Here is a 21,190-nt window from a genome sequence, read left to right as displayed (position 1 = left end):
TGAATTGCATGCCATCGGATCAACCCTTTCAGAACATACGGCACCATTTACGACGATACGGAGGCCCCGCCTCAGCAACCACGCCACACACCAGCACAGGGGAATAGAGGCGGTCAGGCGAGTAGAAGCACACTGCAGCGATCCTCAAACTAACAAGGTACCTTCTTCCAAGCGACATCGCAGCACTTCAAAGGCTCCTCCGTGGGCTTCTCTTTCTCCTTATTATGCCGCTAACAGACCCACGTGGCGGGAAACCTCTGCAAACCCACAGCAACGGAGCGAGAACAATCCTGCAACGGAGGCCACTACCGCATATGAGGTATTCAAAGTAAGTCCCTTAGAAGACAGAGGAGACTATTAAAAGCAACAGCACAAATACTAGGGACTTGACAAGTTTAAATAACTGAATACTGCATTCTATAACTAGAATGGGGAGTACATAGCTGACAGGCCTTTCACATTAAAAGGTATAAACTAACCCAGGGAGCAGCAGGACTACCACACCAGAGACTTTACTTAAGATACATCCTTTACTGAATGAACAAAAGAGGGTTTATCATTTGGCCTTATGTTTCATAAACCATAAGCACTGCCAGAAACTTTGGATGCTGCCAACACCAATCAGCAAACCATAATACTGAATAACTCCCGAGATACAATATTCTCTCTCACCCCAAGGGTGATCACCAATTTGCCCTTACACAACAAATTCCCGGGTAATGCCTTGCAAAAGACAAAGCAAAGCAAATACACCTAAAACAGTGAAAACCCTCAAACAATACCTCAAACCTAAAGACACTCCATCTGAATTAGCTGAGGGAGACATGGCTGACACACGATTGAATATAACAGCTCAAACCCATTCATCCGACATACTTTCACCCTCCTATGAGACAAAAACTGACATCCAGCACTTGTCCTCTAAAGAAGACATTAATGGAGTGCTGCAAGAAATGAGGACCCTATTTGGGGATCTTAGAAAAGACCTAGGTGCTCTAGACAGCAGAGTGCACGCACTTGAAGACAAACAAGTCCCAACTACCACTGCAATTCAAACCAACACAGCAAATATTCGAGATCATGAAGAAAAACTTTATTTTCTAAATGAAAAAATGGAAGATTTGGAAAATTGTTGTTGCAGAAACAACCTCAGAATTAGGGGGGTCTCAGAGACTGTAATTCCTACGGCGATAGAGGGATACCTGCAAGCACTGTTCAGAGTGATAAAAGACAGCTCAACAAGCTCCAGACATACCAATAGAAAGAGCCCACAGAGCTCTAAGAGGAAGACCTCCTCCCAAAGCGAGACATAATCGTAAAGTTCTCGAGATTCAAGGACAAAGAAGATATGCTCACATTACTTCACACCTTCGGAATCACAAAGTTCAATATAGGTGGGGATTCCCTGTGTCCTTAATAGTGACTCATAACAAATCAGTTACGTATAAGCCGGGAACTGACCCCTCTCTTTTCTATGAGGAACTATCCTTGTCCATGCCTGCGAGAGAGGACGAAGTTGCCGGCCTTAGAGACGGTGCAGTATGATTTAATCTACCAAAAGTTGTACTCCCATATTTTTTTTTCCCTAGCTCACTACTGAGGACTCTATACACACAATGTAAGACTCTGGAAACGAGCACTCACTCAATGTAGTGACGCTAGACACAATTCATCTGTATTAAGAACAGGTTAATATGTCTAATGTTTTACACTGATCTATGCTTGTTTGCTATACATTTCTTACAAATAACATGAGACAAGCACACCGACCAAAACCTATAACTACCATTATCTGTAGAACTATTGACGCATCTATGGAGATACCCCCCCTAGAGAGATAGAACAGACGATACAATACCACTGCCCTAAGTATCTACTATATAAAATTAATGATGCCCTTATTTTGAATAGAAACTGTCTCAACACTATAGAAGCCCCACCCAAGAGTTACACTTACTCCTAAATGAGCCTTAAGTTTGCTAGAGCAGATAAAGACGGAACTGTTACTTCCACCCCCAAGAGATAATAAAACCTCTCCTCATATGCCCTGAGAACACTCATAACACTACTCAACCTATGCTTAAGAGGACATGGCCACAGCTCTAAATGGCCAACACGGAGAACACTGATATCCCTGCATTTAATAACAATGATCCAATCTCCTTGCCTAGATACACAAGAGTTACAGATCATAACCTACGAAAGTAATGCTAGATCTACAAATAAAGCCCAGAGATAAGAGACACACCCAAAACAACATAAAGGGAAGAACAAAGAGAATTCTTCATTGCCTTATGTTTATGTGTTGATTTTTTTTTTTAATCTGTTTAGGAAATGTTTTTTGATCTTATGCACAATTGTTTTGTTATCTGCTTCGGAATTTAGGAATATATGTGGGCAGGTGGTCTACACCACAGACTACACCAAGAAAACATTTCTACAGGTTATTGTTACTAACACAACCCACAAGATCAAACATCACTAGCCAGAACAGATATAGTATACAGCACCCAAGGCCAATTAAGAGACCTCTTGAAAAGTCGTGACTAAACGGTATTCAACCACAACCAACAATAGCACACGCCTAGATAGAAGGGGAACAGGAGGAAGGAAGGGAGACTAAACCTCACTTAAAACAACATCAACACGATCACATCAAGACACAACCTACCCCAATACATTTGACTCTGGCAAAAAGCAAAATGCTCTTTGATAAGGTTTGCCGAAACGCAAGAAAATGCCACAGCCATAATCAGTTATGACAGAATGAATAACTTCCCCTGTTGAAAACTCAAATGATGGTCCCCCCCACTGCACCTACAGACCTTCCCCTCTTATGATAATTGACCCCCTCCTTATCATTAGCCCCTTCCCCTTCCCCCGGTTTTCCACTACCACTTCCACCCCTCCCTCATCCCCCCCTTCCCCTTTACGTCGGGTAGACTCTCAAAGCAATAATACCCATATGTCATTTAGCCGGAAATGGGATTATTTCCCCTACGAAAATGTATTTGATCTCTAGATAACCCCAATCTAGCGAATTCTAATCGAATAACTAGTATTCTGCATTTCCATATTCTTCTCCTTCCACTCATCCTACACTAATTCTTATTTACAACGCTCTCTCTTTCTTCTGCTATAATCTAATCTTCCCCTTTCACTTCTTATCCACCCCCCCCCTCTTTTTTTTTCCTTCTCACTCAAAATGACTAAACATAGTAGTTTTTTTTTAAATTGACCTCAATTAACGCAAAAGGACTAAACAGCCCAGGCAAAAGATCCATTGCATTTAGGGAACTCCATAAACTAAAAAGCCAGATTCTGTTAATACAGGAAACACATTTTCAAAAAGGAAGAGAGCCTAAATGGAACAACCCGCTTTACCCTACAGCATACTTCGCATCTGGCCCGCACAAGAGAAATGGGGTGGGAATACTAATTCACAAATCCCTACCTATCAATCTCATACATATTGAAAGAGACGCTGATGGAGGGTTTATTATCTTAGTGGGGACCCTATTTGGCCACCACATCACGATGTTTATGCCCCAAACCAAGCCCAAAACACTTTCTTCAAAAAAGTAACTAATCTAATATTAGATCAGGCAAAGGGAGTGATCGTCTTAGCGGGGGACTTTAACCTCTCGATAGACAAAGCAATGGACTCGTCCAAAGGCAATTCTTGTACACCTAAAAAAACCCTTAGAGCAGTTAAAAATACTCTGAATAACCAAACATTACATGACACTTGGAGAACACTACACCCAAATGATAGAGACTATACCTTTTTCTCCCAACCCCACAACAGCTACACAAGAATAGACCACATATACACAGACTCCAATGGACTCTCACTAATTACCACTCACTGTGAAATTGGATCCATAACATGGTCTGACCACGCACCAGTAACGTGTACAATTATCTGGCCAGATCTCCCCATTACATCCAAAACATGGAGACTAGATGATTTTCTCCTAGACAATCCGATAATACTACAAAATATACAAAAAGAACTGGTAGAAATACTTCTGACTCAACACACATTCATCCACCTCAGCCTTAATCGAATGGGAGCCCACAAAACAGTCCTACGAGGCTCGCTTATAAAACACAAAGCAAAGATCAATAGACAAAACAGAGAAAAACACACCAATTGATTAGCCCAAATCAAATCCTTAGAAGCAGAACATAAAAAAAGATGTATCCAATGAGTCAATCAAGAGCCACCTCCTTGACACAAGACTTCCCTTAAGCAACACTTAACTGAGATACACCAAAAGAAGGCATTATATCTCAAACAATACTATTATGAAGGTGGCAATAAACCAGGGAAAATATTGGCCCGTTGCCTACGTAGGAAACTTCTTAACAGCTACATACATTCACTTACGACAAGAGAAGGAATCACACTTAAAAGTAGCCCCCAGATTGCATCTGAATTCAGAGCGTACTATAATAAGCTGTATAACATAGATAGCAACGAAATACCCACACACCCAGAGACCACTGATATCTCCCATCGAGAAGCAACAGAAGCATACTTCTAAGGGTTAAACTTACTATCACTAAATACTGAAGACATAGCGACCCTTGAAGCACCAATTACGACTGAAGAACTCTATCAGGCCATTAAAGATACTCCTACGGGCAAAATCCCGGGGCCGGATTGTTTCACATCTAGATATTATAAAATGCTTAAGGATACATTAGCGCCCCACATTCTACTTATTTTCAACAAACTAAGAGATGATCCATATATATCTAAAAACCTATTAGAAGCCCACGTTAGTCATCCCAAAATCTGGCAAACCACATACCTGTCCAGAACACTTCAGAACAATATCTCTAATAAATACAGATATGAAAATTCTAGCCAAGATTCTTGCCAACAGGCTAAATAAATACCTTCCAGCTCTGATATCCAATGATCAGGTGGGCTTTGTGCCGGGAAGGGAAGCCAGGGATAACATCATCAAAATATTAACCTTGGTAAATCACGCCACAGCGTCCTTTTCGCAACAGATGCAGGAAAGGCCTTTGATAGGGTGAAATGGTCTTTTCTGCGAAGAGCAATGGAGGAGATGGGTATACCAAAGGCTTTTATTAACATGACTTTTGCTCTATACTCTAACCCCAACGCCAGAATAAGGGTTAACGGCACCCTTTCAGAGACATTTAATATAAGTAACGGAACCAGACAGGGATGTCCCCTTTCTCCCCTCCTGTTTGACATCTCCCTAGAGGTGTTAGCACAAACAAATAAGGGAAAATAAGGAGATTAAGGGTTTAATAGTGGGCAACTTCTCCTTGACAGAGGCAGAGAACTCAGTCCCAAAACTTCTAAAAGAATTAGAATCATATGGTAAGATATATAATTTCAGCCTTAATATCAGTAAATCTGAACTCTTAAACATCAACACATAATCTCACCATGTGCACTCACTAAACAATAGATACAATATAACAATTGCCAAACATAAATTACGATACTTGGGGATAAACCTGACTGCATCACCACAAGATCTATTTAAACATAACTACCTTAGCCTAAAACAAGAAATCTCCAGGGATTTGTCCACCTGGAAAAACAAACCCCTCACTTGGTTGGATAGGAGTGGTGAAAATGAATGTCCTGCCTAGGATTCTATATATACTACAGACACTCCATATCCAATTACAGATAGGATATCTTGAACAACTTCAGCAATTACTAGAGCAATTTATATGGGCAGGATCTAAACCTAGAGTACCCAAAAGAACTATGTATCTGCCCAGAGAGAGAGAGGCGGCTTGGGAGTCCCTAGATCAATTCACTATAGAAAGGCAATTATGCTCCAACATATTATAGAGTGGGCCCACAACACTAATCAGAAAGCTTGGACCGGTTTAGACAGACACATTTTTAAATATAATAATAATAATAATAAATAATAATGAGCGCCCTAGCATGGACCACTCCACAGAGAAGACCTAAAACCCTGTCTAAATACTCAATCCCATCTGCAACATTGACTGAATGGGACAGAATCTTGGCTACAAGCACTCACATTTCCTCCAAACATGGACCCCTAACGTCATTCATAGAAAATTCGGAACTCCCTTAAAGCAAAATGGGATTTCGAGTAAAACAGCCATATAATTTTAGTACAAGCTCCATTAACTTTCTTAGTGAGAAAGGCAGACTCAAACCGCAAGAAGAAATCCACAAAGAGATTTTCTCTCCGTGGTTACACTATAACCGACTTATCCATTTCATATCACACCATAAAGAACTAGGAAGGGAGACCACACCATTTGAAAAACTATGCATCCAGCCCTTCACACCTAAGCATCTTGTCTCGACCCTCTATAGAATTGTGTCGGTAACCGACTCAAATACTCTTCCTTCATACACATTAGTATGGCACAAGGACTTAAACCTAGACATAGAAACTGACACATGGCTCAAAGCGTTCAAGGTCACTTAAAAGTAATCGGTCTCTGCACAAATTCAGGAAATGCACATAAAATTTTTGAGCAGATGGTACCTCACCCCGGGGAGACTTCACAAAATGTTTCCTACCCTGAGTGCATCTTGCTGGAGGGGATGTGGGGGAAGAGGGCTCCCTCTACCATATTTGGTGGTCGTGTCCAAAGATAAAAAACTTTTGGACGGAGGTGACAGAACTAATAGCCACCCACATACCTAATAACCTAGAGACCCTCCTACTTTGCTCACTCCCCAAAACAAGCAGTATGGCCCATAAGGCTCTCCTACTAATAATGCTGACAGCTGCTAAAAAGCTCATACCTAAATATTGGAAGACACAGGTCACCCCTTCATTCCAAGATTGGAAAAAACAAGTAATAGAAATCAGCACCCTAGAAAAATACCACTACTTTCAAAATACACAATTTAGCAACCCACGAAATGATATTATCAATCTGGAATAGAACAATTTGATGGCTTGACATCAATATTCCCACTCAATATTGGAACCTACATTATTTTTATTTTTTTCTTCTCTCCCCCTGCTACTCCCTTCCCTATTACTCTTCTTTCTCCTTTCTCCCCTACTACTAACACTGATTAAAGGTGTTTTCGTTATACAAAAATTGCCCTGATACACAACTACTATTCCGATCAACACATAAGAATACTGTAAAGCACACAAAATCGCTATAGCATTTAAGATCTGCATTGTCTTGCGCGGAGAGATTAAGTCCTATACATTATACTTGTCAAAAAGCAGTAGTTTAGGGGCCAGACAATTAGCCAACCGTGTGAGGAATACATATAGAGCGTATATTACTTTGCGCACGAAAGAATGTTGGGATGCCTATGTTACAGCGAAGACACTCCGGAACTCATTTCTGAAACAGATTAGTGCTCAGGAAGAACTCAGAATGAAAGCAAGGTATGGAGGGTTTACGGGTAGATCTGCAAAGTTCCTAGCTAGGCTAGCTAAAGCTTCTCCTAGATACGCAATTACCTCTATTAAACAAGGAACCTTGAGATACACAAACCATACTGATATAGAAAAAGTATTTTTTGACTATTATCAGGATCTATATACCCAAGAGCCTATTAACCTACAGAAAAAGAGAGACATTTTGGGTCAAGATTAAAACCCCACGTATATCCATAGAAGCCAGAGATGCCATCAATGCTCCGATCACGGAAGAGGAAATAATAGGGGCAATTAAGAACACGAAATCCAATAAGGCAGCTGGTCCAGATGCTCTCCCCATAGAATATTATAGAACCCTCCAACCCCAGTTGCTTCCTGTATTAGTCAAGTTATTTAATTTTTATTTTTCCGAAAACACGAGATGTTCCTCATCTTTTACAGCCGCAAATATTTCACTGATCCTTAAAAAAGGGAAAGATCCCGAATTACCAAGTTCCTATAGACCTATTTCGGTATTAAATACCGACTATAAGCTGCTTGCATCTATCATAGCCTCACGATTAAAACCTTATATGGGCGATTTAATTCATGAGAATCAATCTGGCTTTATGCATGGTCGTAAATCGACAAGGAACATAAGGAAATTACTTATCCTGATTGAATCCTTCTGGAATATATATATAAATCTAAGGAATCCTACGGAAGTATTGATAAGGCTATTTTAACAGTTGATGCGGAAAAGGCTTTCGACAGGGTCAGTTGGGATAATTTGTTTTCTACGCTAGATGAATTCGGGTTTTCGGGCTCTTTTAACAATTATATACGTTTAATTTACAGCACTCCCTCCTCTGCGGTAATTATTAATAACACCTCTACCCAGCGATTCAATCTATTTAGAGGGACTAGACAGGGTTGCCCACTTTCCCCCTTCTTGTTTAATCTCAGTATAGAACCTCTGGCCATTCTAATACGGCAAGAATTGGAGGGGATCTCATTAGCGAGGGAGAAGCTGATTCTCCTTCTCTATGCGGATGATCTCCTCCTATTCCTATCTAATCTTACAGTGTCATTACCTATCCTACAGAGCATTACCCAAGAGTTTGGGGATATCTCAGGGTTCAAGATTAATACATCTAAATCTAAGCTTATGTGGATAGATAAAAATCCCGCATTGCACCTGGACCACCCCTTCAGGGAGGTCCCGCAGATTACATACCTGGGCTTACGACTATCTAGAAACCCGGAGGAATGGTATGGTCTAAATTATAGGTCAATAATGGACTCCTGTAAGAGTAAACTAGAGGAATGGACCAGGCTTCCTATCTCATTAACAGCTCGGGTGACTTTGATTAAAACAATCATCTTCCCAAAGATTCTTTACATTATGCAAAACATCCCATGGTTCCTACATAAGAGAGATATCACCATATACAATAAGGCTTGTTCCAAATTTTTATGGAATGGCAAAAGACCGCGGATTGCCGCAGGTAGGCTCATGAATTCTAAGACATCAGCAGGTTTGGCACTCCCCGATATTCAGACATATAATCTGGTTATAATAGCTAGATTTGCATTCGACTGGTTAACGGGGAAGGAGCAAATTACGTCATTTATGTGGGAATCACAGCTGGTGGCCCCATTTAAACTGAAAGCCCTGTTACATTGCCCTCTTACCTCACTTCCCTCTAATATATTCTATCTAGATACTCTGAAGAATGTCATTATCGCCTGGCAAAGACTCTGTACAGACATGGGCAACTCGCCCTATGTTTCACAATATCTACCTATAGTGGGTAATCCAGAATTTAGTCCTGGTCTCTCAAATCGGATATTCATAGATTGGGAAGCTAAAGGTCTTCGAACCTTATCTCAGATGCGTGATATGGGAGGGCATATATTATTATTCCAAGAAATTGTATCTCGGTTTGGTATAGGGCCACGGGAATTTTATGCCTACCTCCAGGTTAGGCACTTTCTCCAAGACAATTACGACATATGGGAATGACTGGTCACTGGGTGAGCTGCAGACTAGGATCTCAATGTACGCAGCAGGAATATATGCAATTTCCCCCCTATATTCACTACTAAAACAGAAATCATCAAAAGCACAAGTAGACGAGATGGTAGTTAGATGGGCTATCCCATTCCCGAACATAGATGAGCAGATTATCACAGAGAGCTTTAAAATAACGCAACAGTCCTGGGTCCCGACATCTTGGAGGGAGTCCCAGATAAAAATCGGGCTACAGAGATATCTTACGCCGGCTGTGTTAGCCAAATGGTATAAAACCAAAGCTCTTTGCCCTAGATGTTCAAATACTGGTGCTGACCTCTTACATTGTCTATGGAGTTGCCCTAAGGTATCGCAATATTGGGGGAAAATCATATTTTGGATGACAGTTGTCTTGGTGGACTATAAAATATCCCCTATTGAGATCTTTTTTCTGGTAAAATATAGGCACACAATTAAGAATCATAATCTGATAAATACTATCATATTAACTGCACGGAATCTCATTTTTAAGACATGGAAAGCGACTGCTTCACCCACAATGGCACAATTCAAAAGGGCTTTGACTGATCAGTTCATAATAGAACAAATTAACGTACCTTACCCACAAGAAAAACATCTAGTAGTATTTTTCAAGAAATGGGAAATATTTTTAAGATCATTACCCCTATTGCTTCAAAAAAAGTTAATTAAACCTTTTAGTAACTCGGAATATCTACAGATGAATATATTGGCAGGTCACTTCCCTGGCGAATGGGCAATGGACAACGAGTGAGTGCTTGGGGGTGAGGGGGGGGGGTGGGGGACGGAGAGGAGCGTTTTTTTGTTGTTTGTTTGTTTGTGTTTTGTTTTGTGGTGTCTTGTTTGGGGTTGGGGGGGCTGGATCCTGGCTATACTGCATATTGGGTATTGTTCATACAATGCGGGGATAGAATATGAGAAATTATCTGAAGCGAAGAAAGTATAGCTAGTCCACTTAGGGCCAGCAGGTTACATTACACAATTTTACCTAAAGCTGAATGTTCACTTTACAAGATGGCAGTAAGATCTGTCTTCAATTAGTCACAGACACTATCGGCGCACTGGTCTGGTTCACCTTGATTGTATCTAATTATGTATGGATTTGTGTATAATCACTGTTTCTCATTACCTTTAGTTTAAGAATGAAGGTAATTTTTTTTAATTTTTTTTAATTACAAATGTTTTCTCATATTTTAATATATAGACATATAGGTCTTTGTATAAGGGGTTTTTAGTGGATGTTTACACAGCACATTATTTATTATTCCCCACAGAGGATTTATGACGATTATGTCTTTTCTTGGTTTTTCAAATTGTATAGCTTAGGATGCACTATATTAACTCGAATATTGTATGTATGGTTTTTTTTTTCCTGTGTCATTGTATTTGGACAAAGTATCTGTTTGTAATTTTTTTCTGTGCAACCTCAATAAAAGAAAAAGAATTTAAAAAAAAAAAAAAATACTGTAAAGCACACAAAATCCCTATAGCATTTAAGATCTGGATTACAGATCTACCACTTTGACAATACTGATTTGAAAAAGCAGAAATATAGAGAAGGAGAAAAAACGAAAAGTCATTTAAATCACTGCTCCAGGAGATGGATAACAAAGCTTGTCCATTATCACTGGGTTTACCTTTTATCAATTTTCTTTTCCTTATTTGCATTTATAAACTGTGTACCCAGTAACACAAACCACCTCCGTTTTTTGTTATTGTCATTTGTATTCAAATATTGTGATGTCTTATTTTTGTCACCTTTTTTCTCAATAAAGCTTATTTGAAAAATTAAATAAAAATGTAATGTTCATTAAAATAGGGCGTTCCAATATACTACCTGTTAGTGATCCAGAAGAGAGGCGTTTCCAAAAATGACAAAACTGTTTATAGTGTTTGATGGTTTACATCAGGGGTGTCAAACTTGCGGCCCGCGGGCCTCATGCGGCCCTCAACCTAATTTTGTGCTGCCCACGCCACCTCCATGAAAAATATTAATTATAATATGCTTATTACTTAAAGAGCGAGTGCGCTTACTGTTAGGGATGCACATACATTAAAACATACGTTATTAAAAAGAAAAAGACAGATAAGTGCATAATGATTTCTTCAACACATGCAGTTCATTACTATGGTAGCACTGATTTCCCACATCATTTCTGCCCATTCCTTTCCATCATTTTCTCTTTAACTAAAATCACATACTTTAGATATATTTCTATGTATTTATTTTATATTATGTACAACAGGTATGTCTATCACTATTTTAAACAGTGGGTCGCACGTGGAGCGTGTGTCTCACCTTCTTAAAAGCATTAGAGCACATTTCCTCAAGCCAGAGTAAGTTAATTAGGAGTTACAGAACACAATCTTTTGAAATGTATACAGTTATAGCAAATGCCACTGCACTGTTTAGCAATGACGAGATATGTAGGTAGTGTGCGGCCCACGTGAGTTGTACTTGTATGGAAAATGGCCCGCGACTAAAATGAGTTTGACACCCCTGGTTTACATAAAGTACTGTTAAAATGACAGTGAGGCACAAGTTACCTATTTGATTTTTTTTTCTGAAGCTCTTTAGTGCTTGCAGTTAATGAACTACATTGGTCTGCGCAGATTTATTGTGCTTTGCAACAGAGAAGAGATGTAGGGACGTAGAGCACTAAATTGATTTTTAGGAATTCAGACAATAAGTCAGTTGGTATCAATAGAAACACCCAAAAAGCTGTGCACTGTTACTTAAAGGGACACTGAACCCAAATTTTTCATTCGTAATTCAGATACAGCGTGCAATTTTAAGCAACTTTCTAATTTATTCCTATTATCACATTTTCTTCATTCTCTTGGTATCTTTATTTGAAATGCAAGAATGTAAGTTTAGATGCCGGCCCATTTTTGGTAAACAACCTGGGTTGTTCTTGCTGATTGGTGGATAAATTCATTCACCAATAAAAAAGTGCTGTCCACAGTTCTTAACCAAAAAAAAAAGCTTAGATGCCTTCTTTTTCAGATAAACATAGCAAGAGAATGAAGAAAAATTGATAGGAGTAAATTAGAAAGTTGCTTAAAATTACATGCTCTATCTGAATCACAAATGAAAAAATTTGGGCTCAGTGTCCCTTTAAAGGACCACTATACACAGTAGAATAGCATAATCAATAAATGCATAATAAGGCAATGCAAAAGCACTTGGTTTGAATTTAAAATCTGTGGCAGATTTGTCTTCTGACAAATATCAGTCAGTTGCATTTTCCTTCCCACTGAATCATGTGACAGTCATCAACTAATCAATAAATGCACATGTGTATATACTGTGAATTCTTGCACATGCTCAGTAGGAGTTGGTGTCTCAGAAAGTGTGCATATAAAAAAAAAGACTGTGCACATTTATAGAAGTAAATTAGAAAGTTGTATAAAATAGCATGCTCTCTCTGAATCATAAAAGTTGAATTTTGTCTTTAGTGTTCCTTTAAAATCCTGGCTTATTTACCGTAGTAGATGTTCCACTCCAACCTCTTCAGCTTCCTCTGCTCCAATCTCACTTGTGACATGTTCAAAAGTCTTTGAAGTCGGTGTCCCATCCTGTTGGTAGAAGGTAACAAGATGCAAACAGCGTTAAGGAAAGGCACAAATAAAAACACTATATGCTATTATACTACTTTAATACAATGCTGATGGTGCTTTTCGAGACAATGTAGAGAAATTATAATAGAATATTTGGATTCCTTTATAAGGATAAAAACACAAATGGGTCTTTGAATTGGAAGGTTAATATTGCGTTAAATAGGATATGTGAACTAAGAAAAAATATTTCTTTGAATATCATCCAATAAATAGCAATATAGCGGATACAATGTAAATATTTTGTTTTATTTTGATGCAACACATTTTATAGGCATTTTGTATACTTGAATCCATCCCAAACATGCTTTGAAAAACCCAAAATATAATCCACCCGAAGTATTAAAAGGGACACTAAAGTCGAAATTAAACTTTCATAATTCTGATTGAGCATGCAATTTAATTTTTTTTTGCAAATTACTTCCATGATCAAATTGTGCACAATATTTTTATGTGTACAATTGTTAAAGGCACAGCTCTTACTAAGCATGTGTAAGTTTACCTATATGAATCTGTGATTTACTGATGGCTGTTACATAGTGGGGAAACAAAATTACATTTTTAAGATTTCTTATTAAAAAAAAAAAAAAAAAAAAAAAAAAAAAAAAAAAAGTCTACCGCTCATTTGAAATTGTCTTTTTATTATGCACTTATTGATTATGCAACTGAACTGTGTTTAATGATCCATACATAGTAACGCCTTTCATTATTTATCTTAACTGCATTGCCAGAAATTTAACTTTGAAAACTAAAAAGCTTAAATGAATGCTGCAGGACTGTAAACACCAGTGCTAACCATTCTACACAATGGGCTAGATTATGAGTACAGCGCTATTTATCACACCTGTGCTAACTCTGCTAGACGCAGGGTGGATAAAAATCAATGATTTTTTAAAACAAATAAAAAAAAAAATCAATTTTTATTTAAATCGGATTTTTTGGATTTAAATCGGATTTTTTTTAAATAAAATGCTTTTTGAGGAAAATATATTACCATCCAAAGGTTATGCAATCATGAAATAAAGATTAGTTTTTTAAAGGGACACTCAGGTTTTATTAAATTTTCATGATTCAGATACAGCATGTAATTTTAAACAACTTTCCAATTTACTTCCATTAAAAAAAATGTGCAGTCTTTTATATTTACACTTTTTTTTGAGTCACCAGCTCCTACTGAGCATGTGCAAGAACTCAGACTATACGTATATGCATTTGTGATTGGCTGATTGCTATCACATGGTACAGGGGGAGTGGAAATATACATAACTTTGAAATGTGTTAAAAAAGAATCTACTACTCATTTGAAATTCAGAGTAAATGCTATTGCATTGTCTTGTTATCTTGCATTTGTTGATTATGCAAATCTGCTGTTTTAACTGGTCCTTTAATTATGTAGAATAAGGCTGTATATGTTTATTTTTTTTGGTAAATAAATTCCATTAATCCATTCACAATGTCATGCTCTTCCAGAGGTTTTTGTAAGATTATTGGGCAGTTTCTCTACCTACAAGATATTATCACAGATGCTTAGTTTACTTTTGCAGTTCTCAAAACTGAATTTGACTCAGCAGAGATCACATGCCTCTTCTTCACAGCAAAAATGTTATAACATGAACAGAGTTGAGAAAAAGACCTTAATCCTAACTTCTACAAACCTATGAATACAGAATCAACCCCTTCAGTGCTAAGTTTCAAGAAGTTCAGTGAATAGAAACAATATTTTTCTGATTGTTTGGAGTGGAATAGATCTGCACAAGAAGAAAGTGAAACTAAGTGTGAGGAGGAAGGGGCAAGCAGACGAGCAGTACTACAAAATGAAAGTGAAACTAAGTGTGAGGAGGAAGGGGCAAGCAGACGAGCAGTACTACAAAATGAAAGTGAAACTAAGTGTGAGGAGGAAGGGGCAAGCAGACAAGCAGTACTACAAAATGAAAGTGAAACTAAGTGTGAGGAGGAAGGGGCAAGCAGACAAGCAGTACTACAAAATGAAAGTGAAACTAAGTGTGAGGAGGAAGGGGCAAGCAGACAAGCAGTACTACAAAATGAAAGTGAAACTTGTGGCAAATATGGTCAATATCCAGTATCAGGGTCAAAACTTAAGTGCGAGGAGCTAGCTATGACATGGGTATCCAGCAATCATCCATCTGTAATGCCAACTATAATAAACTTCAAAGCTAAGGGGGAACCATTCAAGAAATATATGTTTGCTGACGATATTCACACCAATGAACTGGTGGAAGTCACTTAAGCACTTGGATTTAGAGACTGTTCAAGTAATGATTTCCCTTTTAACAGCAGTAGCTTCTTCTGCAGGCGTTGAAAGAATATTCTCTTCCTTTGGACTCATTCATTCTAAATTGAGAAATCGTTTGGGACCCGATAAAGCAGGAAAGCTTGTTTTTCTTTTCCAGATTATAAACAAAGAAGAAGCTGAAGATGACGAGTGAGCTACAGAGGATAGTATTTAAGTTTTTCATGTGTAGGCTGGGCTGACAGTCTAAGTTTCTTAAAATATATATATTTTGTTTAGCCAAATTAGTTAACAAAACATGGATGTTTGTTTAAGCAAATAACATATGCTGTAATGTTATTGTTTCAGTTGAATAAATCTATTTAAATTGTTATTAAGGTAATGATTATTTTTCTCCTTCCTAACCTAAGTACAACAGAAAAGTTGTCCAAATATGAATTATATTGATTAACCTATTAAACTGGGGATAAAAAAAACTAATATGAAAGTTGTTATTCTAAACATTTTCATCTACTTGCATGGTAAAGTTATACCAGCAAGAATTAGTCTTTATGTAGAAAACTATGATTTAAATCGTGAATTGAATCAGTTTGATTTAAATCAAATCCACCCTGGCTAGAAGTAAGTTTTTTTGCACGTCGGACAGCGTACAAGCTAACCCGACATGTGCAAAAAGGAGAAGTTAGACTATCTCCACCGAGATAACAAATTCCCTCATAGAAGTCAATGGAGCGCGAAAAGTGAAAAAAGAAAAAAAAAAACACCCAACACACATGCAAAACTAATAGCATTTTCTCAAGTGCCCTAGCCCGACATGAAAATATTAACATTTCACATTCTAAGGTGAGAGAGAGAGTGAGAACTATTTATAAATACTTAAAACATATTTCCCTATGTGAAGAACATTGGAATGTTAAATATTTACATTAAATACATAGTTACACTTTATTAAATATGAATATTGCATAAATATGATTACATATTTTCATATACTTGACTGCAAAGGGCTCCAATGTACTTCTATATATGTCTATATGTGTGTGTTTACAGACATATACACAAATACATACATATTTAGACATGTATATGTATATATCTCTGTTAAAGTCCTTTGCAGTGCATTTTTGCAACACCTGAGACCTCAGATGTTTGAGCCCTTATAACATTTTTATGCATTTTTTTTAAAGTAATTTTTATTGGACAGTATTATTATGTGTAACGGTATTTTTAAATGCATTTTTTATTGTTTTGTTAACCTTTTCTGACTCGCATAACAGTTAACCAGAGTTCTGAAGTCGCACTATCCAGACGCGCTAAATTCAATTGTGCTCAAGTGATAGTGTTTACTTACAATCTGAAACGCACAAACAGGCGTGAAAAAACAGATATCGATTGCCACTTATTTATATCAATTCCTAAGTGACCACAGTAAAGGAAAGAAGATTAGATGCCAGCCCATTTTTGGTGAACAACCTAGGTTGTTCTTGCTGATTGGTGGATAAATTCACCCACCAATAAACAAGTGCTATCCAGTGTCCTGAACCAAAAAAAAAAAAGCTTAGATGCCTTCTTTTTTCAAATAAAGATAGCAAGAGAACGAAGAAAAATTGATAATAGGAGTAAATTAGAAAGGTGTTTAAAATTGCATGCTCTATCTGAATCATGAAAGAAAAATTTGGGTTCAGTGTCCCTTTAATGTTTTTAAACAATTAGCACCCGATGATCTAAAGGTCTCTGGGCTGGCGAGATTATTAAAGAATGTTCCTCAGTAATTTTATTCCCCTGGTGAAATGACCTAAAGCCACTTTTTACACTGAAAACAGGGTGTCTTCCTAAAGGGTGCATATTGCATTTTTGGTGAGGAGGTGCAGACATCACAAATAAATTCACAAGAACCATTCACAAAAAAATAACAATAAAATTCTTCACTATAAGTAGTATTCTATCAAAAACGTAAAATGTGTATGTAAATTACACAGGAATAAATTGTATTAAATATGCGCAGATAAATTGTAATGTAAATACAGTGGATGTGCAAAAAAAGTACAAAATACAAAGCGTAATGTTTTTTCGTAAAATAGGCTGAATATGGGTGTTCCATAGGAGTTCATGAAATTGTCTCACTAACCCCAGAGTAATTCTGTAAAGATTATCACACTACAGATCTCACAGTTTTTTCTTGCAAACTAAAAGGTGGAGAGCTTTTCTCAAAACACTCAAAATACTTATTACCCTAATAGACAAAAACACATGCATACGAAAATATAGGCGATTGTAAGATGCTATACACAGAAAGCAGCATAATGTGATTTATATTGTCTGCAGGATTACAGTTTTTTTTTTTTTTGCAAAGCTTTATTTAGAATGTCAAAATAACATTACAGGAGTTACAGGACATTCATGCAGGATTACATTTTTAAATTGTGTCCCCTGCTTCTAGCTCATTTCACTCTACAGAGCAACGTTTCCCTTTCCAGCGAGCTCCATTACTTTCTATAGGAGACTTCAACACTCGCAGAAATGCCCCTTTTTTTATGATAATTCCACCAGGAGAGGATCGACAAGAAAAAGAACGACATCTGATCTGGCGAAGTTTAGATCATCGGGCCCCTAAGTATTCTTACAAAACTGCTGTTAAATAGGGCTGCAGATAAGTTCACATTTCTGAGCCTAACTACCTGCTTTTTAACAAAGGATACCAAAAGAATTTAGAACATTTGATAATAGTAGATTGGGAAGTTTATTTTAAATTTTTTAATTGTACAATATTTGAATCATGAAAAAAAAATAAAAAAAAAATTCCTGTCACTTTTTTGTTCTAAAACAGCATTAAATTGATATGATACCCAAATTTTCATGATTCAGATTGAGCAAACACTTTTAAATAACTTTCCAATTTATTTATATTATATATTTGTTTCTGTTCTCTTTGTATGCTTTGTTGAAGCAGCCGATTGGTGGCTGCATATATTTGCCTCTTGTCATTGGCTTTCAGCTAACTGCTAGTGGTGCACTGCTGCTCCTTCAACAAAGGATAGCAAGAGAATGAAGCAAATTAGACAATAGAAGTAAATTGGAAAGTAGTTTAAAAATGTATAATCTATCTAAAACAAAATATTTTTGCGGGATTTTATGTCCCTTTAGAGAACAGAAAACAAGGAGCGAAATTGAAACCTCCTCAGCTCAAATAAATCAGACAGAAATTAAAACAAAAAAAAAACAAAAAACTTATTTGCCACCAAGTAAATAACTGGCCCCAGCAGTGGAGACCAAGAAAACTAAATCCAGCATTGCTGTATCCCTAAAATGTTCTTAAAGGGACATACAACCTAAAATGTTTTATTTCATAATTTAGACAGAGAATATGATTTTAAACAAAGTTTCAATATACTTCTATTACCAGTTTTCTTGGTATCCTTTATTGAAAATCAGGAAGGTAAACCAAGGAGCGTGAATGTCTGCAGCAGTATATGGCAGCAGTTTTGCTAGAATATTATACATCAGCAAGAGCACTAGATAACAGCACTATTTCCTGTCATGTAGTGCTCCAGACATGAGCACACTACCTATCTAGAGCTCTTCTTCCAGATTACAAGAACAAAGCAAATTTGACAACTAAACTAAATTGGAAACTTTTTTTTTTTTACTTTCGTGTCCCTTTAATTTTCAAAATCTTGTAAACTGTGCTAACACAATGGCAGCGTTAAATGATTTTACTGATTACTTTCTATGCATATAGCAGCAATGCTCTGCTTAGTTCTATATAAAAAAACCTCATGTTAACGTTCCCTTAAAAGCAGGCTAAAAGAATGAAGAAAGACTGTGACCGTCATACTCACATCATGAACCTCCTCTACAGAAATATACGCCTCAGTAGGAAGACCAAGATCTTTTGGTTTAACATCTATGATCACCAGTACCTGGAAGAAATGTGTTTTTAGTAAATATTAAATCAAGCAGCAGTAATAATGCCACCTAGGTTTAACATTCAAAGTTGTTGTCTGCTCTGCAACAATTTTTATGGTAACTGTTCACATTTTGGTAATTTCCCATTATAGCTTTCTGGGATCATTACTATATATGTAAGGGAAATTATAGGGGAATGATGATCTTAACAGGTTTAATTATTCAAGGTAAGCTGGATCAATCAGCATGTGCAATGCAAAATTTCTATTAAACCCTTAAAGTGAAGGGCAATTTTGATGAATTAGTAGCCAGTTTTTAATAATCCTATTAAAAACAAGGTCGCTTTAATTCATCAAAATTGACATTTCACTTGTTTTCTTCCAAAACTTACCTTTTAATCCTGACAACCGCTGCAGCGCTTCCTCCGCCCGTCGCAAGCCATCTTCGCGGGTCCCAAATGACGAATCGGGCTTCCTCCAATCACGGCGTTGCATCAGGCCAAGATTCCCCCCGGGGGGGAAGCTGTGATTGGAGTAAGCCGGATTCGTAATTTCTGACATCTGCAGAGGCTTCCGACAGCTGGGGGAATCGCTGGAGCTGCTGCCAGAATAAAAAGGTAAGTTTTTGAAGAAAAAGAGTGAAATGTCAATTTTGATGAATTAAAGTGCCCTTGTTTTTAATAGGATTATTAAAAACCGGGCACTAATAATCAAAATTGACCTTCACTTTAAAGAAAGTATTGAAACCTAAATTCTGTGCAATACACACTTAAAGGGACATAAAACCCCAAATTTGTCTTTCATAGAACATACAATTTTAAACAACTTTCCAATCTACCTCTATTTTCAAATGTTCTTGGTTTTCTTGTTATCCTTTGTTGAACAGCAGGGATGTAAGCTCGGCAGTGTGCACATTTCTGCAGCACTAGATGGCAGCAGTTATGCAGCAATGTTATACATTAGCAAGAGCACTAGATGGCAGCACTATTTCCTGTCATGTAGTGCTTCAAGGCACGTGCATCTCTTCAACTAAGAACAACATGAGAACAAAAGCAAATTTGATAATAGAAGTAAATGGAAAACTTTTTTTTTTTAAACATTATTCTCCATCAGAATAACGAAAGCAAAATGTTACGGTTTCATATCCCTTTAAACTACAGCTTAGAAGATGCAGTAAACTGCTGGTCCTGAGAAGACACAGTTACTGAACCAATTAGCAGTGGCACCAGCCATGTCCTGCTAAAGAGCTGCAAAGTACCAAGGTCGTAGTTGTTTAGTTACCAAGCGATAAAAAGTAATTCATATTTAAAGTGAAAGGGCTGACCCTATACTTCTATATATAAAGCATATTAAAAACAAACACACAAGCCATAGAAAGTTAGAATATCCTTTAATGTAGCCAGACACAAAAAAAAAACCTTTATATATATATATATATATATATATATATATATATATATATATATATATATATGCACACACGGGGGGGGGGGGGAAGACATGTTTTTATAAAAAAACAGTTTATATGTGAAAACCAACAGTTAAAACAAAAGAGAGCAAGAAAGGATTGTTGAAAACGTACCGAATTTGGGCAATATCCTTTCATTAACTCGTTAATAGCAATATCATTTTTATGCAGTTTTGGCCCAGTGTGATACCAGCCAACTATTCGCTCGCGAGCTGGAAAGAGAGAATAAAAAAAAGGATTTTAAAAAGTACATTCATACAATCTTAGCTTTAGCAACATACTTAAAGGGACACTGAACCCAAATTTTTTCTTTCATGATTCAGATAGAGCATGTAATTGTAAGCAACTTTCTAATTTACTTCTATTATCAATTTTTCTTCATTCTCTTGCAATCTTTATTTGAAAAGAAGGCATCTCAGCTAAGGAGCCAGCAAATTGTGGGTTCAGAACCATGGACAGCACTTGTTTAAAGGTGTCCAATCAGCAAGGACAACCCAGGTTGTTCACCTAAAATGGGCCGGC

General features: G+C 37.2%; 1 protein-coding gene across 1 annotated transcript in view; it reads right to left on the bottom strand.

The window, feature by feature from the left end:
• The window catches only part of PSMD7 (proteasome 26S subunit, non-ATPase 7), a 35,034-nt gene that overhangs the window by 2,764 nt on the left and 11,080 nt on the right, over positions 1–21,190 (bottom strand). The window contains exons 4-6 of the mRNA XM_053699466.1: positions 20,783–20,880; positions 19,135–19,215; positions 12,914–13,005 (exon numbers count right to left, since the gene is read on the bottom strand). Coding sequence (XP_053555441.1) covers positions 12,914–13,005; positions 19,135–19,215; positions 20,783–20,880 — 271 coding nt within the window. The remainder of the gene's footprint in view (positions 1–12,913; positions 13,006–19,134; positions 19,216–20,782; positions 20,881–21,190) is intronic.

Source organism: Bombina bombina, chromosome 1, assembly GCF_027579735.1.
Source record: "Bombina bombina isolate aBomBom1 chromosome 1, aBomBom1.pri, whole genome shotgun sequence".
Classification (NCBI taxonomy): Eukaryota; Metazoa; Chordata; class Amphibia; order Anura; family Bombinatoridae; genus Bombina; species Bombina bombina.
This window is presented reverse-complemented; position numbering and strand designations above follow the sequence as displayed.